At 45.7% G+C, this 26,036-nt stretch overlaps 1 protein-coding gene across 1 annotated transcript in view; it reads left to right on the forward strand.

Annotated features, from left to right (window-relative positions):
• LOC126419374 (UDP-glycosyltransferase UGT5-like) overlaps positions 1–25,170 on the forward strand; it is a 60,572-nt gene extending 35,402 nt beyond the window's left edge. The window contains exons 3-5 of the mRNA XM_050086562.1: positions 4,258–4,480; positions 11,757–11,991; positions 25,083–25,170. Of these exons, the coding sequence (XP_049942519.1) occupies positions 4,258–4,480; positions 11,757–11,991; positions 25,083–25,170 (546 nt within the window). The remainder of the gene's footprint in view (positions 1–4,257; positions 4,481–11,756; positions 11,992–25,082) is intronic.
• Positions 25,171–26,036: the final 866 nt, after the last annotated feature.

Consider the following 26,036-nt stretch of genomic DNA (forward strand, 5'->3'; position numbering starts at 1 on the left):
TACATTATAGCCAAATATGTTGTTAATGTAAATCTCAAGTTACAACATTTTCCGATCACCCAAAAAACCACGATAGTGCAAAATAAATCAATAATCAAAAACTTTGTCATATCGTGGAAATTTCAATAAACAATACAAAATTCTTACTCATTATCTGTGTTACTTCAAAATAGGATCAAATAAGATCAAAATACAGGTGTAATACTGGAATAAACCAAGTTTAAAGGGCAATGTGCCTTCCATTTATTTTCTGTTGTGAATGAGTGGTGAGTCATGAAAAAGAGCTAGTTCATTTCAGGGAGTGAACAGTTCTGATCCGTTCTCTGAAAAGAACAGTTTTGCCCATCTCTAGTGCCAGCTGTGTCATACTCTTAACTGCTAAGACGTGGTGACATGCTACACAAGGAAATACGATGTTCAGGAAATAAATAAGAAACAACTGTTTTACAAGAAATTGCATATTAAATTTATTGGGCCTCTGTAGCTTCACATTTTCTTTTCATTACAAGATCGGCAATATCAGTTGTCAAAGTGTTCACAGCGGTAATGCGAAGGATGGCCTTCATTGTTGCATCCTGAAGAAACGATCATTCCTTACTTTTTACTCTTTTCATTGCTGAGAAAAGGTGCTCACAACAATACGTAGATCCAAACATGCACATGATCTGAGCGGCACTGTTGTGAAGCTTGGGAAATGTTTTTTGCTGTAATGAACGATAACATCGTGACAAATCCAACGTTTTGTAGAACCAGGTCTGATATCCATTTTATATCTTTCAGACAACGCATTTCTTCCCCTTTCATTTCGAGAAAAAGGGATCTTTCCTCACGAATGGCAAAGAAAACATCAAGAACTTTTCCCCGACTCAACCAACGAACTGTACTGTGGTAAGGCATACCCCCATACTCCGCTTCCATATCTTTCAGGAATCCTTTGAATTGGCGATGATTCATACTGTGACGCTGCACAAAATTCACACATTTCACGACATCTTTCACTGCGCCATCTAGCTCTACTGTTTCAGCACACAGTGCCTCTTGATGAATAGAATAATGAAGAGTCAAAATGTCTTTCCCGAATTCGTCCCTGACCCTTCTACCTGATCGTAGTGCGCTGCGTGAAGACGTGCATAAAGTCGTTGTGTATTGTACCTCTTCGCATAATTAAATACTTTATGACATATAAGACACTGCGGACGACCATCCCTCTCAATGAATAGAAAGGTATCCTCCAATAGAGGTACAGGGCTCCCGCGACTAGTCATAGCTGTCACTGAACACGGATTATTGCGTCAGTTGCGGCTGTATGCGGCCAGGGCGTAGTGAGTTCGCTTTCCCCCTCCACGCGGGCTCCGACCTGCCACAGTGAGCGCTCCGGACCGCTCCTGCTCCCTGGAGCTCGGTTGGAACAGCCTGCGCTGGATGATTTGCCATTCCTCTCAGCTCCGCTTATTACTTTCCTTACCGCATCACACAGCTGCGACACCAGCAGGCGGCCTTAAACCTCGTGGTGAGCAGTGGTCGTAATATTCTGCCTCATCAGTGTACAATGAGGTGACAAAAGTCATGCGATACCTCCTAATATCAGTCCGGACCTCGTTTTTCTCGGTGTAGTACAGCAACTCGACGTGGCAAGGGCTCAACAAGTCGTTGGAAGTCCCCTGCAGAAATATTGAGCCGTGCTGCCTCTATAGCCGCCCAGCATTGCAAAAGTGTAGGCGGTGGAAGATTTTGTGCACGAACGGACCTCTCGATTACGCTCCACGAATGTTCGATGGGATTCATGTCGGGTGATCTGTGTGGCCAAACCGTTCGCTCGAAGTGTGCCGAATATTCTTCAGGCAAGTCGCCAACACTCGTTGCTCGCTGATGTGGCGCATTATTATCCATAAAAATTCCGTCGTCGTTTGGCAACATGAAGACGACGAACGGCCGAAAATGGCCAAGTAGCAAAACACAGCCAGGGTCGAGTCCATTCAGAGTAAACACAGCCCACACCATTATGGAGCCACCAGCAGCTCGCACAGTCCCTTGTTGACAGCTTGGATCTATAGCTTCTTGGGGTCTGCGCCACACTCGAACCCTACCAACAGCTCTTACCAACTGAAAACGGGACTCACCTCTAGGATCCAACCGAAATAATCACGGGCCAAGGAGGGGTGTTGAGGCGACACCGTGGTGTTCGCAAAGACATTCTCCTAACGAATGCGTTCGTTCGACGTTCCACATAGATTTCTGCAGTTATCTCACGAAGTGTTGCTTGTCTGTTAGCTCTGACAACACTACGCACATGGCGCAGTTCTCGGTCGTTAAGTGAAGGCCGTCGGCCACTGTATCGTCCGAGGTGAGATGTAGTGCGCGAAATATGGTATTCTCGGCATACTCTTGATACTGTGGTTCTCGGAATATTGAATTCCGTAACGATTTCCGAAATGCAATGTAGCGTGCATCTAGCTCCAACTATCATCCCTCATTCATCGTCTGTTAATTCCAGTTGTGCGCCCATATATCACGTCGGGAACCTTTCCACATGCATCACCTCAGTACAAAAGGCATCTAGAACTATGCGCTGTCCTTTTGTGTTCGCGATACTACCGACATCCGTGTGTGTACATGTCGCTATCCCATGTAACCTCAGCATATATTGACTTTCAGCTCCATTTTTCATGCGCTACTGGCCATTAAAATACCTAAACCACGAAGATGACGCGCTACAGACGCGAAATTTAACCAACAGGAAGAAGATACTGTCATATGCAAATGATTAGCTTTTCAGAGCATTCACACAAGGTTGGCGCCGGTGGCGACACCTACAACGTGCTCACACGAGAAACGTTTCCAACCGATTTCTCACACACAAACACCAGTTGACCGGAGTTGCCTGGTGAAACGTCATTGTCACGCCTCGTGTAAGGAGAAGGAATGCGTACCATCACGTTGCCGGAAAGTTTACAACCGATTTCTCATATACAAACAGCAGTTGACCGGTGTTGCCTGGTGAAACGTTGTTGTGATGCCTCGTGTAAGGAGGAGAAATGCGTACCATCACGTTTCCGACTTTGATAAAGGTAGGATTGTAGCCTATCGCCAATGCGGTTTATCGTACGCGACATTGCTGCTCGCGTTGGACGAGATCCAATGACTCTTAGCAGAATATGGAATCGGTGGCTTCAGGAGGGTAATACGGAACGCCGTGCTGGATCCCAACGACCTCGTATCACTAGCAGTCAAGATGACAGGGATCTTATCCGCATGGCTGTAACGGATCGTGCAGCCACGTCTCGATCCCTGAGTCAACAAATGGGGACGTTTGCAAGACAACAACCATCTGCACGAACGGTTCGACGACGTTTGCAGCAGCATGGACTATCAGCTCGGAGACCGTGGTTGCGGTTCCCCTTGACGCTGCATCACAGACAGGAGCGCCTGCGATGGTGTACTCAACGACGAACCTGGGTGTACGAATGGCAAAATGTCGGATGAATCCAGGTTCTGTTTACAGCACCATGATGGTCGCATCAGTGTTTGGCGACATCGCAATGAACGCACATTGGAAGCTTGCATTCGTCATCGGCATACTGGCGAGTCACCCAGCGTGATGGTATGGGGTGTCATTGGTTACACGTCTCGGTCACCTCTTGTTCGCATTGACGGCATTCTGAACAGTGGACGTCACATTTCAGATGTGTTACGACCCGTGGCTCTACCCTTCATTTGATCCCTGCGAAACCCTACATTTCAGCAGGATAATGCACGTCCACATGTTGCAGGTCCAGTACGGGCCTTTCTGGATACAGAAAATGTTCGACTGCTGCTCTGGCCAGCTCTTCTCCAGATCTCTCACCGATAGAAAACGTCTGGTCAATGGTGGCCGAGCAACTGGCTCATCACAATACGCTAGTCACTACTCTTGATGATCTGTGGTATCGTGTTGAAGCTGCATGGGCAGCTGTACCTGTACGCGCCATCCAAGCTCTGTTTGACTCAATGCCCAGGCTATCATGGCCGTTATTACGGCCAGAGGTGGTTGTTCTGGGTACCGATTTCTCAGGATCTATGCACCCAAATTGCGTGAAAATGTAATCACAAGTCAGTTCTAGTATAATATATTTGTCCAATGAATACCCGTTTATCATCTGCATTTATTTTTGGTGTAACAATTTTAATGGCCAGTAGTGTATATGTGTATGGAACCCCAAGAAAAACTTAGTTCGAACAAGAAAAGACACAGTGGTGAGCTGGGTTTCTCGTGCGCAGGACCTGCAGGAGTTCATGGACGCTGCCGCTGAGGGTGTGATCTACTTCAGCATGGGCAGCAACGTGAAGAGCACGGACCTGTCGGAGGAGGTGCGCGCCGTCTTCCTGAAGACGTTCGCACGGCTGAGGCAGAAGGTGCTCTGGAAGTTGGAGGGCGACTCGCTTCCGAACCAGCCGGCCAACCTCAGGATCAGCAGTTGGTTTCCGCAGAGCGATCTGCTCGGTAAGTTGGTCGGTGAAAAAATACAAATAACTTCTTTTTCATAATTCAGAACACAATTGCCATCGAGCACAATATTTTCTGACGACAGCTTCTCTCAGAATATTGCTTTATTTATCGCGAATCTCTCGCCCAACTGACAGTCCCAAACGACTGCAAAAAAGCGCAGGTGACACCTCTGAATAAGAAGGATATAAGAACGGACCTGCAAAATTACAGACCAGTATCCTTAACATCATTTTGCTGCAGAATTCTAGAATATACTCTGAGCTCGAATATAAAAAATTTACTTCACAAAGAAAAGCTTCTGTCCACGATACCAGCACGGTTCTAGAGCGCATCGTTCGTCCGAAACTCAGTATGCCCTTTTCTCACTTGACATACTCCGAATTGTAGATGGAGGGCAACAGGTAGGTTCCATATTCCTACAGCGTCCCATTGCGGATTGTTAACGAAGGTGCGACCACATGGAATAGGTTCCTAGATATGTGAGTGCCTCGAAGACCTCCGTCATTGTTTCGACTACCTTTCGCGATGCCCTGAAATGAGGAACGTCCTACCCACAGTGCGGTGTTCCACTGCCTACCCAATTTACGCAATATCTTGGTCCATCCTGCTCCTGACCCTCTGCACAGTGGCTGATACCCTGTGGAAGTCCGAGGTGCAAAACCTGTGCAATGCTCCACCGACTTTCACATCCTGCTCTAGCCTGCCACAGGCTTACCTTACTCTAAAACCTACATGACACGGAGTATGATTCCCCGTGAGCTTACTTGCTGGTTTTAGCTATGGAGCGGCATCGTCGACTGTTAGGTTGCTTCCCTGCAGGGAGCTTTACACGTTTTCACGTGATAGCGCCAGAGCTATTTCTCTTGTAGGGTTCACTGCACCCCAACTGCGCTGACCAGTCAGGGGCACCAATGTCAAAAAAATTCACCAACAGCCCTGTACTTTTAGATATTGTTTTATTTTATTGTGAAGGCTACCAGTTTCAGCACTTCATTGTGCCGTCTTCTGGTCCCATACGCATCTGTCCACATAATCGAACTCGTCGTATAGCGCCATCAATCACTGGAAATCGTGATCCAGTGATTGGTGGCCCTAATCGACAAGTTCGTTTATTTGTATACAAGCGAATGGGTCCTGAAGATGACATAATAAAATGCTGAAACTGGTAGCCTTCACAATAAAATAAAATAGTATCTTAAAGTACACCGATATTGGTGAATTTTATTGACATTGACATTAACCAGCCGACGCCCCCTGGCCGTGATGGACCAACAGAGAAGTCAGGAGTGCTGTCAGCATTTGTCATCACAAAACTGGAAACCGGTGTCTCACGGCAACCGCGGCCATAATGTGGACGCACTCGGCTGCAACATGATGGACCAACGACTCACTGTACCAGACAAGTATCCTAGTATCCGAATAACCATTAACTGACCTGCCAGATCACCTGACCTAACGTCTTTAGATTTCTGTTTATGGGGCTGGTTAAAGGGGGATGAGTACGCTACGAAGGTGGATACACGTGAAAAACTTGTACCTCGCATCACCGACACTGTAGCCCGCATTAAAGCCCGCCATGATGATGTTCGATGGGCAACACAACAAATCCATATGTCTCCAAGGAAAACCGAATAAAGCGTTATTGCATTCAGTGATTCATATTGTTGTTAAATGCTGAAAAGCTGAGAGGAAACTCCCACTTATTGTAACAAACATCCGTACTTGAAGCGGACATTTTGCCACAGTGCTTCGCAGAGAACGATCTATTGACACGTAGTCAACACGGTTTTAGAAAACGTTGTTTTTCTGAAACACAACTGGCTCTTACTCACATGAAGTGCTGAGTGCTATCGACAAGGGCTTTCAAATTGATTTCTTGATTTCCAGAAGGTTTTCATCGTATCTCACAAGTGGATATCGTCTCCGTTATGCGACTGGATTCGTTATTTGACGGCCGCTGTGGCGGAGCGGTTCTAGGCGATTCAGTCTGGAACCACGCTGGTTCTATGGTCGCAGGTTCGAATCCTGCCTCGGGCATTGATGTGTGTGCTGTCCTTATGGTAATTAGGTTTAAGTAGTTCTAAGTCTAGGGGACTGATAACCTCAGATGTTAAGTCCCATAGTGTGTGGAGCCATTTGAACCATCTGATTCGTTATTTCCTGTCAGAAAGGTCACAGTTCGAAGTAACAGACGTAAAGTAATCGAGTAAGACAGAAGTGATTTCTGGCATTCTCCAAGGTACTGTTATAGGCCCTCTGCTGTTCCTCACCTATACTAATGATTTAGGAGACAATCTGGGCAGTCGTTTTAGGTTGTTTGCAGGTGTTTCTGTCGTTTATCGTCTAGTAAAGTCATCAGAAGATCAAAACCAATTACAAAACTATTTGGATAAGATGCCTGTATGATGCGAAAAGTGGCAATTGATCTAAATAACGAAAAGTGTGAGGTCATCCACATTCCTTTTAAGGAATCCGTTAAATTTCGGTTACACGATAAACCAATAAAATCTTAAGGCTGTAAATTCAACTAAATACCTGAGAATTGCAATAGCGAAAATCTGAAATTGGAAAGGACACACAGAAAATGTTGTGGAGAAGTCGAACCAAAGACTGAGAAGCGTTCTTGAAAATGTACCTCCACAAAGGCATTTGGGTTTTCTTTGGAGCATCGATGTGAACAATGAGTGTTATTGACACCACCAAGAGTTGAAGTCGTTTCATCAGTAAACAGTGTTAATGGAACTCCTCGCAGTTTAGTGATTAGCCTACGGCAAAATTCCAATCGCCTACCTTCATCTCTCATCCAGCTTACTTCATCTCGTCGTGTTTTCGTTAGTACGTGATATTCGTGGTTGGTATGAATTGTTATTCAATGTCTTTAGCCGAGCGGGGTAGCCGCGTGATCTAGGACGCCTTGTCACGGTCCACGTGGCTTCCCCCGTCGGAGGTTCGAGTCCTCCTTCGGGCATGGTTGTGTGCGTTGTCCTTAGCGTAAGTTAGAATAAATTAGATTAAGTAGTGAGTAAGGTTAGGGACCGATGACCTCAGCAGTTTGGTCCCATAACACCTTACCACAAATTTCCAGTTTTTCTATTGCTTTGCTACTTGCCCTTTGTTATTTGTTGTAGACTGAAAACAGTTGAGGACAGCTACGCAAGTTGAGATCACGTGACTTGACTTGATGTGAGGAGACGAGCGGGACTGTGTGAGTACAATCTGATGGGATGACGTCATGACGTGACAGTGTGAACTGGCCTTAAACGTTCTTGAATGTGGCGCTCTACTGTTAGGAATTCGTCACTGCATTCTCTACTCGTAGCAACAACGGTGCTACTACTACAAAACCCGTACACAAATACCATATCAACATACTCAGCATCTACACTCATACTCATAAATTAAGGATAATTGCAGAATGTGGTGCCACACAAGGTGGCACTACACAAAACTGGCGTTAATAGCATAGGCACATAGGGAACACACACGACACAGATCTGTAAGTCCACGGTATTGGTGATAAGTTGAGGAAACCGTCCCGAAACACATGTGCTACAAAACGCCACTGATTCCTGCGCATGTACCCCGACATCAATATGGGATATGACCACCATGCACACGTACACAGGCCGCACAACGGGTTGGCATACTCTGTATCAGGTGGTTGAGCAGCTGCTGGGGTATAGCCTCCCATTCTTGCACCAGTGCCTGTCGGAGCTTCAGAAGTGTCGTAGGGGATTGAAGACGTGCAGTGAAACGTCGGCCGAGATCATCCCAGACGTGCTCGATGGGGTTTAGGCCTGGAGAACAGGCAGGCCACTCCATTCGCCTGATATCTTCTGTTTCAAGGTACTCCACCATGGTGGCAGCTTGGAGAGGCCATGCATCATCATCGATCAGGAGGAAGTTGGGACCCACTGCACCCCTGAAAAGGCAGACATACTAGTGCAAACTGACGTCCCGATACACCTGACCTGTTACAGTTCCTCTGTCAAAGACATGCAGGGGTGTACGTGCACCAATCATAATCCCACCCCATACCATCAAACCACGACCTGCATACAGGTCCCTTTCAAGGACATTAAGGGATTGGTATCTGGTTCCTGATTCACTGTCCAGACTATAACTGGACTCGTCCGTGAACATAACCTGGGATCACTGTTCCAATGACCATGTACTGTGTTCTTGACACTAGGCCTTACGGGCTCTCCTGTGACTAGGGTTCACTGGAATGCACCTTGCAGGTCTCTGGGAGAATAAACCATGTCTGTTCAGTCGTCTGTAGACTGTGTGTCTGGAGACAACTGTTCAGTGGCTGCGGTAAGGTCCCGAGCAAAGCTACCTCCAATACTCCGTAACCGTCTGCGGGCACTGATGGTGAGATATCGGCCTTCTTGTGGTGTTGTACACTGTGGACGTCCCGTACTGTAGCGCCTGGATACGTTTCCTGTCTGGTGGAATCGTTGCCATAATACTGAGATCACATTTTGTGACACATGGAGGGCCCGTGCTACGACCTGCTGTGTTTGACCAGCCACCTGTCGCATTAGTATTCTACCCCTCATAACGTCATCAGTATGTGTTCTTTGAGCCATCTTCAACACACGGTCACCATTAGCACGTCTGAAAACGTCTGCACACTTACTCGCTGCACCGTACTCTGATATGCACCAACACACCTCTGCATATGCAGACTGCTGCCAGCGCAACCGTGCGACGATCGCAGATCAAATGCACCGCATGGTCGTACCCCGAGGTGATTTAAACCCGAAAACCGCCTACCAGAGCGTTGTTTCACCATGTATCAGCATTATCTTTAATTTATGAGCATGAGTGTATAAATATAAGCAGCATGCATAAAAGATATAGTAGCATTTGTCAACAAATCACAATCGCAATGACAGTTGAAAAATTCTGATATATAACTTCAAGCACAACTTCACAACTTGACTTTCAAAACAAAAATGACAATCGATAAATAAACCCATGGTAATTGGTGTACCAACACGCGAAATGAAAACTTACCTCTGTGAAGGGCTGTATCTGCGTAACCAATAAAACTTTGATGTATGTTATATTTAATATATATTTCTAATCAGTGTGTAGTACCACCTCCTAAAATATTTATTATTCCAGACATCCCTGTATAGCGGTGTAAGAGTAGCCAAAGCCTGTTCTAATAGCATCCACTGCACAGCTGGATTGTATGATGTCATTCAGAACAAACTGCTGTGGATGTCTGGACGTTATGGCCAAATAATATAGTTAAACTGCCTGGGAATACTCCAGGTTTTAAGCCTGTAGGCAGACCGATAATTCTGATGTCTCATAAAATCACAGTAGGATATTGGAAGATCCTCCAAATCCCTTACATTGGTAGACATGAGTGAAAATCAGTAGTGACATTCGTGTTTCAGCTCTAATATCATTTCCCGAATGTCTACAGTCACATACATGACTACATCAGTGCCAAGGTTTAATTAAAATAAACATGTTAAGCAATTAATATTTCGTCAGAGGATTATGTAGTACTGTCATTAAATATTGTTATCTTTAATGTTATGGTCATCGTCTGCCTTCCGGAGTGGCCAAGTGGTTCTAGGCGCTACAGTCTGGAACCGCGCAACAGTTACGGTCGCAGGTTCGAATCCTGTCTCGGGCATGGATGTGTGTGATGTCCTTAGGTTAGTTAGGTTTAAGTAGTTCAAAAAAAAATGGCTCTGAGCACTATGGGACTCAACTGCTGTGGTCATCAGTCCCCTAGAACTTAGAACTACTTAAACCTAACTAACCTAAGGACATCACACACATCCACGCCCGAGGCAGGATTCGAACCTGCGACCGTAGCAGTCGCACGGTTCCGGACTGCGCGCCGAGAACCGCGAGACCACCGCGGCCGGCTAAGTAGTTCTAGGAGACTGATGACCTCAGAAGTTAAGTCCCGTAGTGTTCAGAGCCATTCGAACCATTTTTTGGTCACCGTCTAGCGATTTACTGAGAAGTCCAAGGTTGTATTTTTAAAACAGCAGAAATGAAACGTTGTCTTGTAACACTAGTTCCATAATATCGAAAAATTTGTTCACATCAGCTTTTTACACTGTATTGGTTCCAGTTTCTCTATTACTGCTACAACAACTACTACTTTCTATCATGCAAGTAACACTCGCCTAACTTACTTCTGAGTACACTGACTTGAGTTTGCCTTGTACTAGCCCTTTAATAACACTGAAATAATATACTCATGTAGTGTAAATTATGAGAATACATACAGTTACAAAGTTGGAATTATGGGTTGTGTTTTTCCAAAAGTTCACGTATGCCAATAACTTTTACTGTGAAGACTTACCGAATCAACATTATTTATTTCGACGAACTAATTTTATTCATACAAATTTTCATAAAATTTGCAATGTCAACAATTACTTTTTGAAAAGATGCAGATTTCTGCTAAATTATGTCGTTCTTTTGATTACCAACATTTACATATGTGCCAACTCTAAATTTCATTACTAATTACTCTTTGCTTAGCCATGTTGATTTTCTGATACTTCCTAAGGGATAATTTCACACAAAAGGCAGCATTTTAAAAATTGTGTAGTTAATCTTTTTAATTTGACCATCTTTTTTTAACTGAATATAAACTCATAAATCGTCATTTCTATACACTGCAAATCATGTTTTTGTTTATGACGGGCAACACTCTCTCTCTCTCTCTCTCTCTCTCTAACGCGACACGGCCGTTGATCTCTTCAGTGCAGATGCACACCACCCTCGAACTCTTACGGGAATCGGCGAAATGCAGCGATTACTGAGAATAATGGACAATGGGCACTGCATTAGCGGTGTCTGGATAATTTGAGAGCTTGGGTCAGACTGGAGGCGTGCTGGGGTAGTCCATGCAACTGCAATGAGCAATGTGTCCAGAGTGCTCAGCAGTCAGACCATCTGCCTAGTAAGCACCAGACTCGGGTTCCAGTCTGTGTCCAGAACAAATTTTCAGCTTTCCCCATTGATTTCAGTCAGTGCCCGCTCGCAACCAAAATATGCAATTCCTTTGTGCCTTATGACACGTTTGACCGTATTACAAAGATAATGCAATTCTCCCAAATAGCACTAAATAATGAATGATACATCTGAAAGAAATTAGTAGTAAAGTAATCATTTGATAACATGCTTCTCACAATACGTATCAGGTAATAAACTAAAAGCTGTGTGTCGTGTACTCATATACTAAGTTTAGGGCTGTTACGTTGTACGCCGCACTACTGAGCAGGCGTGGCTGTTGCAGCTCACAGGAACATGCGTCTCTTCATCACGCACGGCGGCATGGTGAGAGTGCTGGAGGCACTGTACGCTGGCGTCCCACTGCTCGGCTTCCCCATATTTGGCGACCAGGTGTGGAACCTCCTCAGGGCCCGCGACTCGGGCTATGGTCTGGTGCTCCACCTCCGCAACATCACGCAGGAGTCGTTCGACTGGGCCGTCAATGAGCTGATGACTGACCCGAGGTAATGCTAGCACACGGTACTGGGTTATCTTACAGTTTTATTGTCTCGCCAGCGCTAAGACTGTGGTGGGTTATCGCATTTGATTCAGTCCTTCACGCATCCACCCATTTATCCATTCATTCATTCATTCATCTCCTATCAATAAGGAGAACGTTCAGGGATGTGGAACGAGTCAAGGTATACGTTAACACGAGATAAAAGATTCATAGAAACATCATCTGGTCAAGCTATAAACAACAAACCATCATTTTACTTCGAAACGCTATTCATACCATTGAGTCTAACAGAGCTTGGATGGCGTGTACAGGTAGAGCTGCCCATGCAGCTTCAACACGATACCACAGTTCATCAAGAGTAGTGACTGGCTTATTCTGGCGAGACAATTGTTCGGCCACCATCGACCAGACGTTTTCAGTTGCTGAGACATCTGAAGAATGTGCTGGCCAGGGCAGCAGTCGAACATTTTCTGTATCTAGAAAGGCCCGTTCAAGAACTGAAACATGCGGTCGTGCGTTATCCTGCTGAAATGTAGGGTTTCGCAGGGACCGAATGAAGAGTAGAGCCACGGGTCGTAACACATCTGAAATGTAACGTCCACTGTTCAAAGTGCCGTCAATGCGAACAAGAGGTGACCGAGAAGTGTAACCAATGGCACCCAATACCATCACGCTGGGTGATACGCCAGTATGGCGATGACGAATACACGCTTCCAGTGTGTGTTCACCGTGATGTCGCCTAACACGGATGCGACCATCATGATGCTGTAAACATAACCTGGATTCATCCGAAAAAATGACGTTTTGCCATTCGTGCACCCAGGTTCGTCGTTGAGTACACCATCGCAGGCGCTCCTGTCTGTGATGCAGCGTCAATGGTAACCGCAGCCGTGGTCTCCGAGCTGATAGTCCATGCTGCTGCAAACGTCGTCGAACTGTTCGTGCAGATGGTTGTTGTCTTGCAAACGTCCCCATCTGTTGACTCAGAGATCGAGACGTGGCTGCACGATCCGTTACAGCCATGCGGATAAGATGCCTGTCATCTCGACTGCTGGTGATAAAAGGCCGTTGCGATCCATCAGGGCGTTCCGTATTACCCTCCTGAAGCCACCGATTCCATATTCTGCTAACAGTCATTGGATCTCGACAAACGCGAGCAGCAATGTCGCGATGCGATAAACCGCAATCGCGATAGGCTACAATCCGACCTTTATCAAAGTCGGAAACGTGATGGTACGCATTTCTCCTCCTTACACGAGGCATCACAACAACGTTTCACCAGGCAACGCCCGTCAACTGCTGTTAGTGTATGAGAAATCGGTTGTGAACTTTCCTCATGTCTAAACGTTGTAGGTGTCGCCACCGGCGCCATCCTTGTATGAATGCACTGAAAAGCTAATAATTCGCATATCACAGCATCTTCCTCCTGTCGGTTAAATTTGGCGTCTGTAGCACTTCATCTTCGTGGTGCAGCAATTTTAATGGCCAGTAGTGAACTTGTCATACAGCTTTATTATTGAACTGGTGCAATAGTTCGCAACATTTTCCGTAAGTTTAATAAACACAACACATATTCATAACAGAGTCTTTAGTCATTACTATTACATTCTTCTTCAGTATTTACAACAGTCTGCCAAGGCTGGCCAACTTTTCGATTCCGCGACTGTAGAAATCACGTGGTTTTGAGGCGAAGAGTGCGTTGAACTACATTCGGAGCCCATTTAATCTGGAAAGGAACTTCCTTGAAGATTGTTCGATAGAGAACGGAAAAGGATGAAATCTGAGGGAGCAAAATCATATGGATAAGGTGGGTGCATAATGACTTTGCAACGCAACTCGTGTCTAGCGTTTTTTATCAGCCTAGGAGAATGCAGGTGGGCCTTATCATGGGGTAGCATCAATTCACAGTCTTTCTGGTTGTTGTTCTTGGACTGCGTCTGTAAGATGTCTCAGTTGATGACAACAAATGTCAGCAGACATGGTCACAAATGGTTCAAGAGGCTCTGAGCACTATGGGACTTCACTTCTGAGGTCATCAGTCCCCTAGAACTTAGAACTACTTAAACCTAACTAACCTAAGGACATCACACACATCCATGCCCGAGGCGGGATTCTAACCTGCGACCGTAGCGGTCACGCGGCTCCAGACTGTAGCGCCTAGAACCGCTCGGCCACCCCGGCCGGCGACATGGTCACACCTCTGGGAAGCAGTTCGTAGTACATCACACCGTTGCTATTCCACCAGATGCGTGACACTATCTTTTGTGCACGTGCGCACGTCTTTATATGAGGAGTTTCTGCTTCGCTTGGGCTCAAGCATTCCTTTCTTTTTCTTTTGTAAACATAAAGAAGACACAATTTCTCGTCACCAGTAACAATACAGGATAGGAACGGTGGGTTTTGCTCACAGGCCAACTGGTGACAAGCGAGCCGAGATGCACATATGGTCACCGACAGTTTTTTGTGATTTGATCTTAGAGCATGCGGTACCCATACACCCGATTTTTGGACCCTCCTCATTACATGCAAATGTCGCACGATGTTGGAATTATCACAGTCCATCACATCCGCCAGCTCTAGAGAACACTGACATGGATCATTGTGGATTAATGTGTTTAAATGATCTTCATCGAACCCCAAAAATCTTCATGAACATGCAGAGTCACTAATGTCAAACCGATCCTCCTTAAAACTACACTACTGACCATTAAAATTGCTACACCACGAAGATGACGTGCTACAGACGCGAAATTTAACCGAAAGGAAGAAGATGCTGCGATATGCAAATGATTAGCTTCTCAGAGCATTCACACAAGGTTGACTCCGGTGGCGACACCTACAACGTGCTGACATGAGGAAAGTTTCCAACCGATTTCTCATATACAAACAGCAGTTGACCGGCGTTGCCTGGTGAAACGTTGTCGTGATGCCTCGTGTAAGGAGGAGAAATGCATACCATCACGTTTCCGACTTTGATAAAGGTCGGATTGTAGCCTATCCCGATTGCGGTTTATCGCATCGCGACATTGCTGCTCGCGTTTGTCGAGATCCAATGACTGTTAGCAGAAGATGGAATCGGTGGCTTCAGGAGGGTAATACGGAACGCCCTGATGGATCGCAACGGCCTTTTATCACCAGCAGTCGAGATGACAGGCATCTTATCCGCATGGCTGTAACGGATCGTGCAGCCACGTCTCGATCTCTGAGTCAACAGATGGGGACGTTTGCAGGACAACAACCATCTGCACGAACAGTTCGACGACGTTTGCAGCTGCTTGGATTATCAGTATCGGAGACCACGGCTGCGGCTGCCCCTGACGCTGCATCACAGACAGGACCGCTTGCGATGGTGTACTCAACGACGAACCTGGGTGCACGAATGGCAAAACGTCATTTTTTCGGATGAATCCAAGTTATGTTTACAGCATCATGATGGTTGCATCAGTGTTAGGCGACATCGCGGTGAACACACACTGGAAGCGTGTATTCCTCATCGCCATACTGGCGTATAAACCGGCGTGATGGTATTGGGTGCCGTTGGTTACACTTCTCGGTCACCTCTTGTTCGCAATGACGGCACTTTGAACAGTGCACGTTACATTTCAGATGTGTTACGACCCGTGGCTCTTCCCTTCATTCGATCCCTGCAAAATCCTACATTTCAGCAGGATAATGCACGACCGCATGTTGCAGGTCTAGTACGGGCCTTTCTGGACACATAAAATGTTCGACTGCTGCCCTGGCCAGCTCATTCTCCAGATCTCTCACCAACTGAAAACATCTGGTCAATGGTGGCCGAGCAACTGGCTCGTCACAATACGCCAGTCACTACTCTTGATGAACTGTGGTATAGTGTTGAAGCTGCTTGGGCAGCTGTACCTGTAGACGCCATCCAAGCTCTGTTAGACTCAATTTCCAGGCGTATCAAAGCCGTTATTACGGCCAGAGGTGGTTGTTCTGGTTACTGATTTCTCAGGATCTATGCACCCAAATTGCGTGAAAATGTAATCACATGTCAGTTCTCGTATAATATAGTTGTCCAATGAATACCCGTTTATCATCTGCATTTCTTCTTGGTGTAGCAATTTTAGTGGCCAGTAGTGTAGAAAATCATTTTGTTACCACGCTCTGTCCAATTTCATTATCACCATAGACGGCGCAAATGTTTCTGTCTCCCACCGCTGCTTTCAATCCCCCATTGAACTCAAACAGAAGAATATGTCGATAAAGTTCTAATTTCTCCACTTTGCACTCCGTTTTCTAGCGTCCACTACTCCGTTCACTGTCTCCAAATAACAAAATGATAATAAATAAACTCAAACAGCATCAGTGAACTGCAAATAAAAAATTAAAGTCGATAAATAAACCCATATCAATCGGAATACGAGCATGCAAAACGAAACGCTATGAACTTGTGCACCAACTTAATATAAACACTCCTACTCGCCATGTACCTAAAATAACTCTTCACTCCCTAAGTCTAACTATTCAGTTGATTTGTAGAAAAATAGATAATGAGGTATGCCTTTAATTTCATTTTGAACTGGCAGGGATTCCCAATTTCTTGCTTTATCGTAGACGAGATCTAGTTGAATATCTTGCCACCAAACTACATAATTTCATTCTGAACCCTGCACAAGGAGTCAAACATCACATAAAAATTCTTTTTGTGTCTTGTGATGTGCTTATGTATATCACAATTCAGCTGAAACTCGGTTTTGTTATTAGCAATATAAACCATTAAGGAGTAAATACAGAATGACAATTCTGGAACTATATGAAAAAAAGCTAAATTAGTTACAAATTACGGCGTGCACACACTTTATTGAACATGTAAACGTCACTACAGATAATCGGATTTACTTTTGACATGTGCCATATGCCTGCCATCATTGGCGATGATGTGGCGCAGACGAATAGCGAAATTTTGCGTGACCCGCTGATGTGTTGGGACATGGATGCTGTCGATGACCTCCTGAATGGCTGTTTTCAGCTCAGCAATGGTTTTGGGGTTACTGCTGTACACCTTGTATTTAATATAGCCCGACAAAAAGGTGTCGCATGTGTCCAGTTCCGGAGAATATGGCCGCCCATAGAGGCCTATGCCAGTGGCCTCTGGGTACCTCAGAGTCAGAATGCGGTCCCCAATGTGCTCCTCCAGGACATCAAACACTCTCCAGCTTCGATGAGATCGAGTTCCGTCTTGCGTGAACAACATCCTGTCGAAATCAGGCTCACTTTGGATAATGGGAATGCAATCAGCTTCCAGAATCTTCAAGTACCGTTCGGTAGTCACCGTGCTATCAAGAAATGTCACACCGATTATTCCGTGACCGGAAATTGCATACCACACAGCCACCCGTTGAGGGTAAAGACAATTCTCGATCGCAAAATGCGGATTCTCAGTCCGCCAAATGCGCCAGTTTTGCTTATTCACGAACCCATCCAGAGGAAAATGGGCTTCGTCGCAAAATCAAACCATACAGCGCATTGATTTTATCTTGGGACTCTTCCATTTGGTCCGTGTTTGCATATAAAACATTAATATCAGAAATTGAGTCCGCCTTGATGCAAAACACTTTGTTATTCGTTTATTTCTTTTTATCCCAAACTATGTAAGTCTGCAGGCTTTCGTGGCCGTTGTCACTGAAGTTAAAATCTTCTGGATTATTAGGCCGCGTCATGTTTCTTCTAAAATGTTCGACGTTCCGACCCCTCTGCTGGAAACTTCCTCTGGATCTTTCTAGCAGTAGTGGACACCAAAAGATTCTGAGGAAGATCCCAGTAGAGGGGTTGAAACGTCGAATACTTTAGAAGAAACATGACGCGGCCTAATAACCCAGAAGATTTTAACTATCCCAAACTAGTTTCGGCGACAAATATCATCATCATCAGTACGGTTTTTTTAATCTAAAACATGATGTCCTTAGGTTAGTTCTAGGGGACTGATAACCTCAGCAGCTAAGTCCCATAGTGCTCAAAGCCATTTGAACCATTTGAACTACCGAACGGTACGTGAAGATTTTGAAAGATGATCTCGTCCCCATTATCCAAAGTGACCCTGATTTAGACAAGGTGTGGTTCATGCAAGATGGATTCGACCTCCATCGAAGCAGAAGAGTGTTTGATGTCCTGGGGGAGCACCTTGGGAACCGCATTTTGCCTCTGGGGTACCCAGAGGCCACTGAGATGGGCCTCGATTGCCGGCCATATTCTCCGGATCTGTGCACATGCGACTCCTTTTTGTCGGGCTATATTAAAGACAAGGTGTACAGCAGCAACCCCAAAACCATTGCTGAGCTGAAAACATTCAGGAGGTCATCGACAGCATCCATGTCCCGACACTTCAGCGGGTCACGCAAAATTTCGCTATCTGTCCGTGCCACATCATCGTCGATGATGTCAGGCGTATCGAACACATCATAACTAATTCCGAATATCTGTTGGTTGTTTGATTTGGGGGGAGGGCTTCAAATGGCTCTGAGCACTATGGGACTTAACATCTATGGTCATCAGTCCCCTAGAACTTAGAACTACTTAAACCTAACTAACCTAAGGACATCACACAACACCCAGTCATCACGAGGCAGAGAAAATCCCTGATCCCGCCGGGAATCGAACCCGGGAACGCTACCGCACGACCACGAGCTGCGGACTGGAGGGGGGAGGGGACCAAACAGCGAGGTCATCGGTCCTATCGGATTAGGGAAGGATGGGGAAGGAAGTCGGTCGTGCCCTTTCAAAGGAAACCCTCCCCCTCCCAGCATTTGCCTGAAGCGATTTAGGGAAATCACGGGAAACCTAAATCAGGATGGCCGGACGCGGGTTTGAACCGTCGTCCTCGCGAATACGAGTCCAGAGTGCTAACCAGTGTGCCACCTCGCTCGGTCCGGATATCTGTAGAGACGTTTACATGTTGAATAATGTGTGTGCACGCCGTAGTTTGTAAATAATTTATGTTTTTTTATATAGTTAAATAATTGTCGCGCTGTGGAAACAGTTGTACTCTCATTATTGAAACAATTAAATCACTTAACTACCAATCGAAAATTTACATATTATATAAGGTTTCTTACACTGTGTAAAATCAGCAAGTGAAATAAATCTTCTGTCGTTAGTATTGTTCAAGTTTTCGCATGAAATTAACTTAAAGGTTGTTCTCTGTACAATTACTTTGCATAATGCTTTAATTACATATTGATTACTTTAGTGAGATTGTCAATAACATATTTTCAGTTTTTGTGTTTGTTACGAATTCTATTCTGTACAAATCTTTTAACACCTGAAGACAGGAAGTGCTGACAAGACGATGTTACTAGAACGTTTAAAGGGGGGTAGGGCGCCAAACGGACCGACTTGGAGCAGGAGAGGCCCCACAGGACATTTTAATTTTCACTATCTATAGTTTTACAAATACATTCAGAAAACTTTGTCAGCATTACCAGGAAGCATTCTGGATTCACACTCATAGCAGTGGAAGTTCAAAAACATTAGAAAATAACTTTTTTTACATGTGTGATTTCATCATTTTTTCACTTATATTGGCTGCGTTTGTTGGTATAGGTACACTTTTCTTCATAAGTAAGAGAGATCCTCCGACGAATTTTGCACAGCAGTAGAAACCATACTTACAGGTGTATGAAACTCTAGAATTTTCCACATCTATTAAATATGGGCCAAAAAATAAGAGAAATAAAAAATTTGAGTTTTTTCTAAACATGATGTTTAAAATGTAACAACTCATTTATTTTCTCTTAAGTGAAATAAATGGTAGAGTTTCTTACATCTGTAAATATAGGTTGTATGCTGTGAAAAATTCATCGAAGAATCTCTGTCACTTATGAAGAAGAGTTTACCTATAGCAACAAATACAGGCAATAGTAAGTGAAAAAAATGATGAAACTTCACATGTAAAAGAAAATTATTTTGTTATATTTTTGAACTTCCAAGGATATGAGTGTGAATCTTCAATCCTTCCTGTACGTGCTGACAATGTTTTATGAATTTATTTGTAAAAGTATAGTCAGCAGAAATTAAAAAGTTCTGTGGTGCCCCTCCTGCTCCAAGTCGGCCCGTTTAACGTGCTATCCCCCTTAAAGAAGATTAACACGACACAAAAGTGTCTATAAGGTTGGTAACAGAGTGGATATGCAAATATATAACACAGCAGTTGCTCAAAATGTGTGAGGAAAGTGCGCCAATGTAGGATCCAATAACTCACTAGTCCCAGCTTCGGTCGTTTCGGTAAGTGGTGTTGTGCCGCGCTAAGTATCCACGGTCTGAATTTTGCAGGTACGCAGAGAACGCGCGAGCGAGTGGATATGTGAACAGATAAAACAGCAGTTACTCAAAATGTGCGAGGAAAGTACGCCACTGTACGATCGAATACACTGCTGGCCATTAAAATTGCTACACCACGATGATGACGTGCTACAGACGCGAAATTTAACCGACAGGAAGAAGATGCTGTGATATGCGAATTATTAGCTTTTCAGAGCATTCACACAAGGTTGGCGCCGGTGGTCACACTTACAACTTGCTGACATGAGGAAAGTTTCCAACCGATTTCTCATATACAAACACCAGTTGACCGGCGTTGCCTGGTGAAACGTTGTTGTGATGCCTCGTGTAAGGAGGAGAAATGCGTACCATCACGTTTCCGACTTTGATAAAGGTCGGATTGTAGCTTATCGCGATTGCGGTTTATCGTATCACGACATTGCTGCTCGCGTTGGTCGAGATCCACTGCCTGTTAGCAGAATATGGAATCGGTGGCTTCAGGAGGGTAATACGGAACGCCGTGCTGGATCCCAACGGCCTCGTATCATTAGCAGTCGAGATGACAGGCATCTTATCAGCATGGCTGTAACGGATCGTGCAGCCACGTCTCGATCCCTGAGTCAACAGATGGGGACGTTTGCAAGACAACAACCATCTAATACAACTTGACATCAACTTCACTTTTAGCGTGCAACTTACGCCTTCAGTAACTATATCAATGAAGTGTATTAGATCTTGTAAAGCTATCCTGATTTGATTACATCGCTTTAGCATAACGTCAAAACCACAGTAATTCTGAGGAATATAGCATTTCAAAGGTGTCCTTCTCAAAATTTTAAAAGTACATGTATCATGCCGCTTATTTGGGAACTCTAAAACTCTAACAGCACCCAAGTCTCACAACTTTAACAACAATATAAATACCACGATATAAAACGGAAGTGTGCAGTCCATAACACCTTATTTCACTCAGCACTACGACCGTGAATACAGGTCTGCAGTCGATGACAACACAGTCATGTAACAGAGGGAAATGCTGTTTCTCCAGTTGCTTCCGTCTACATGTGGGAAGCAGATCTTTCCAATAATTTTTTCTCTTCATGAACAGTCCTTTTCTCATGCACTTTCCTGTGATTTGTCAGTTCTATCTGTGGACTCACGAACTGTGTTGGACTCGAAGTTGACAGCAGGGAGTTTGTGGATTTACCTGCATGAAATATCATCGGCTTCGCAAAAACCCACCGTGGGCAGACATTTACTCAAGCAATGGGACAGAATGCTGTGTTAAACGTAGTTTGCAATTTCTAGAACTCCTTGCCACTTTAGAGGCACTACTCTTCTAGTTCAAGTTTGTTTTTCGCAAGGTAGCTGCAAAATTGGGAAATTAACGCATATAAATTACAAGCGCTTATACTAAAAATGGTGTTATGGAAGGGGATATGACCCCCATGAATCTCTCTTCCCACTGGATACGCACCTGTCTTTGTCTACGCTACTTCTTACAAAGAGGCGACATAGGTCATGGGATATTTCGAGTGATCTGGACTGCCAAATCATACGCTCGAATTGCCAGAATGGTCAATCCCAAATATTTGTGACCCGGTGACATGGCGCATTGTCATCGATAAAAATTCCATTGTTGTTTGGGAACATGAAGTCCATGAATGGTTGCAAATGGCTCCAAGTAGCCGAACATAGCCATTCCAGTCAATGATCGGTTCAGTTGTAACAGAGGACCCACTCCCTTCTATGAAAACACGGATCACACCATTATGGAGCCACGACTAGATTGCACAGTGCCTTGATGACAGTTTACTTTCATGGCGTCGTGGTGTCTGTGCGACACTCGAACTCTGCCATCAGCTCTTACAACCGATATGTTCGCAAGCCCAGTAGAGGCGATGCAGGCGATGTCGTGCTCCTAGCGTAGGCACTCTCGTCGGTCGTCTGCCGCTGTAGCCCATCAACGTCAAATTTCGCCGCACTGCCGTAACGGAAACGTTCGTCGTACGTTCCATCGTATGTCCCACTTAAAATTCTGCGGTTATATCACGCAATGTTACTTGTCTGTTAGCACAGACAAGTCTACGCAAATTCTCCTGCTCTCGATCATTAAGCACTTGTCTGCCACTGAGTTATTCATGATGAGAGGTATTGCCTGAAATTTGGTATTCTCGACAAATTCTTAACACTGTGGGTCTCGGAATACTGAATTCCCAACGGATTTCCGAAATGGAGCTCCAGCTACCGTTCCGCATTCAAAGCTTCTTGGTTCTCATTGTGCGACCACATTCACGTTGGGAAATTCTCATACAAATCATCTGAATACAAAAGACAGCTCCGCCAAAGGAGTGGCGTTTCATATCTTGCGTAGGCGACATGGGCGCCATCTGTATATGTGTATATCGCTACCCCGAAGCTTTCGTCACCTTAGTGCATATCGTCCGCGCTTCGTTCGTCATGCGTTAATTTGCTTAGACAGGCAGCAGAATTGCTTCATTGTGTCTAGTATCCGAAGTCAAATCCCAAATATCAGTGTCTGATGATGCGAGAGCATGTGACACTGTTGATTTTTGGTGATTTGTCCGTCGGATATGTATACACTACTGGCCATTGGGATTGCTGCACCACGAGGATGACGTGCTGCAGACGCGGAATTTGACCGACAGGAGGAGGATGCTGTGATGTGCGGGTGGTTGGCTTTTCGGAGCGTTCACACGGGGTGGGCGCCGGTGGCGGCGCCTGCGGCGTGCTGGCGTGGGGGGGGGGGGGGGGTTTCCAGCCGATTTCTCGTACACGGGCGGCGGTTCACCGGCGTTGCCTTGTGGGGCGTTGTTGTGATGCCACGTGTAAGGAGGAGAAATGCGTACCATCTCGTTTCCGACTTTGATAAAGGTCGCATTGTAGCCTATTGCGATGGCGGTTTATCGTATCACGATACTGTTGTTCACATTGGTCGAGACCCAATGACTGTTAGCAGAATATGGAATCGGTGGGTTCAGGAGGATAATACGGAACGCCGTGCTGGATCCCAACGGCCTCATATCACTAACAATCGAGATGACAGGCATCCTATCTGCATGGTTGTAACGGATCGTGCAGCCACGTCTCGATCCCTGAGCCAATTGACGCAAGGTGCAGGGAATGGCAATTGAATCTCAATGTAGACAAGTGTAATGTGCTGCGAATACACAGAAAGATAGATCCTTTATCATTTAGCTACAAAATAGCAGGTCAGCAACTGGAAGCAGTTAATACCATAAATTATCTGGGATGGTCGCATTAGGAGTGATTTAAAATGGAATGATCATATAACGTTGATCGTCGGTAAAGCAGATGCCAGACTGAGATTCGTTGGAAGAATCCTAAGGAAATGCAATCAGAAAAAAAATGGAAGTAGGTTACAGTACGCTTGTTCGCCCACTGCTTGAATACTGCTCAGCAGTGTGGGATCCGTACCAGATAGGGTTGATAGAAGATATAGAGAAGATCCAACGGAGAGCAGCGCGCTTCGTTACAGGATCATTTAGTAATCGCGAAAGCGTTACGGAGATGATAGATAAACTCCAGTGGAAGACTCTGCAGGAGAGACGCTCAGTAGCTCGGTACGGGCTTTTGTCAAAGTTTCGAGAACATATCTTCACCGAAGAGTCAAGCAGTATATTGCTCCCTCCTACGTATATCTCGCGAAGAGACCATGAGGATAAAATCAGAGAGATTAGAGCCCACACAGAGGCATACCGACAATCCTTCTTTCCACGAACAATACGAGACTGGAATAGAAGGGAGAACCGATAGAGGTACTCAAGGTACCCTCCGCCACACACCGTCAGGTGGCTAGCGGAGTATGGATGTAGATGTAGATGTAGATCTGCACGAACAGTTCGACGACGTTTGCAGCAGCATGGACTATCAGCTCGGAGACCATGGCTGCGGTTCCCCTTGACGCTGAATCACAGACAGGAGCGCCTGCGATGGTGTAATCAACGAAGAACCTGGGTGCACGAATGGCAAAACGTCATTTTTTCGGATGAATCCAGGTTCTGTTTACAGCATCATGATGGTCGCATACGTGTTTGGCGACATCGCGGTGAACGCACATTGGAAGCGTGTATTCGTCATCGCCGTACTGGTGTATCACCCTGTGTGATTGTATGGGGTGCCATTGGTTACACGTCTCGGTCACCTCTTGTTCGCATTGACGGCACTTTGAACAGTGGACGTTACATTTCATATGTGTTACGACCCGTGGCTCTGCCCTTCATTCGATCCCTGCGAAACCCTACACTTCCGCAGAATAATGGACGACCGCATATTGTAGGTCCTGTACGGGCCTTTCTGGATACAGAAAATGTTCGACTGCTGCCCTGGCCAGCACATACTCCAGATTTCTCACCAATGGAAAACGTTTGGTCAATGGTGGCCGAGCAACTGGCTCGTCACAATACGCCAGTCACTACTCTTGATGAACTATGGTATCGTGTTGAAGCTGCATGGGTAACTGTACCTGTGCACGCCATCCAAACTCTGTCTGACTCAATGCCCTGGCGTATCAACGCCGTTATTACGGCCAGAGGTGGTTCTTCTGGGTACTGATTCCTCAGGATCTATGCACCCAAATTGCGTGAAAATGTAATCACATGTCAGTTCTAGTATAATATATTTGTCGAATGAATACCCGTTGATCATCTGCATTCCTTCTTGGTGTAGAAATTGTAATGGCCAGTAGTGTAATTCATTAGTCCCGGTATCGGTCGTTTCAGTATTCGGTACCCCGTTCTGCCGGGCTAAGTGTCCACGGTGCGAACATTGCAGGTACGCGGAGAACGCGCGGAAGTTGTCGCGGCTGTTCCACGACCGGCCGGAGCCGCCGCTGGAGACGGCGGTGCGCTCGGTGCAGTAGGTGCTGAGGCTCGGGGGCGCGCGCCACACGCGGCCCGCGGCTCTCCACCTCGCCTGCCACCACTACCTGCTGCTCGACGTCGCCGCCTTCGTCCTCCTCTCAGCGCTGAGCTCCGCCGCCGGCGCAGTGCTCGCCGTCAGGTTCCTTGTCGGAACATTTTTCAGAAAATCCGCTGTATCGGCTTCGTCAAAAAAGATGACTGCGAAGAAAGACTGAGAATGTGGCGCTCTCATTGAAACGGATATTACCAAAATGTAGAATGAAATTTTCACTCTACAGCGGAGTGTGCGCTGATATGAAACTTCCTGGCAGGTTAAAACTGTGTGCCGGACCGAGACTCGAACTCGGGACCTTTGCCTTTCGCGGGCAAGCGCTCTGCCGACTGAGCAACCCAAGCACGACTCACGCCCCGTCCTCACAGCTTTAATTCCGCCAGTACCTCACCTCCTTTGTTTCAGGAGTGCTAGTTCTGGAAGATTCGCAGGAGAGCGTCTGTAAAGTTTGGAAGGTAGGAGACGAGGTACTGGCGGAATTCAAGCTGTGAGGACGGGGCGTGAGTCGTGCTTGGGTAGCTCAGTCAGTAGAGCACTTGCCCGCGAAAGGCAAAGGTCCCGAGTTCGAGTCTCGGTCCGGCACACAGTTTTAATCTGCCAGGAAGTTTCATATCAGCGCACACTCCGCTTTAGAGTGAAAATTTCGTTCTAGAATCAACCCCCAGGCTGTGTCTGAGCCATGTCTCCGCAATATCCTTTCTTTCAGGAGTGATAGTTCTGCAAGGTTCGCAGGAGAGCTTCTGTAAAGTTTGGAAGGTAGGAGACGAGGTACTGGTGGAATTATAGCTGTGAGGACGGAGCGTGAGTCGTGCT

The sequence above is a fragment of the Schistocerca serialis genome, chromosome 9 (genome assembly GCF_023864345.2).
Source record: "Schistocerca serialis cubense isolate TAMUIC-IGC-003099 chromosome 9, iqSchSeri2.2, whole genome shotgun sequence".
NCBI classification, from domain to species: domain Eukaryota; kingdom Metazoa; phylum Arthropoda; class Insecta; order Orthoptera; family Acrididae; genus Schistocerca; species Schistocerca serialis.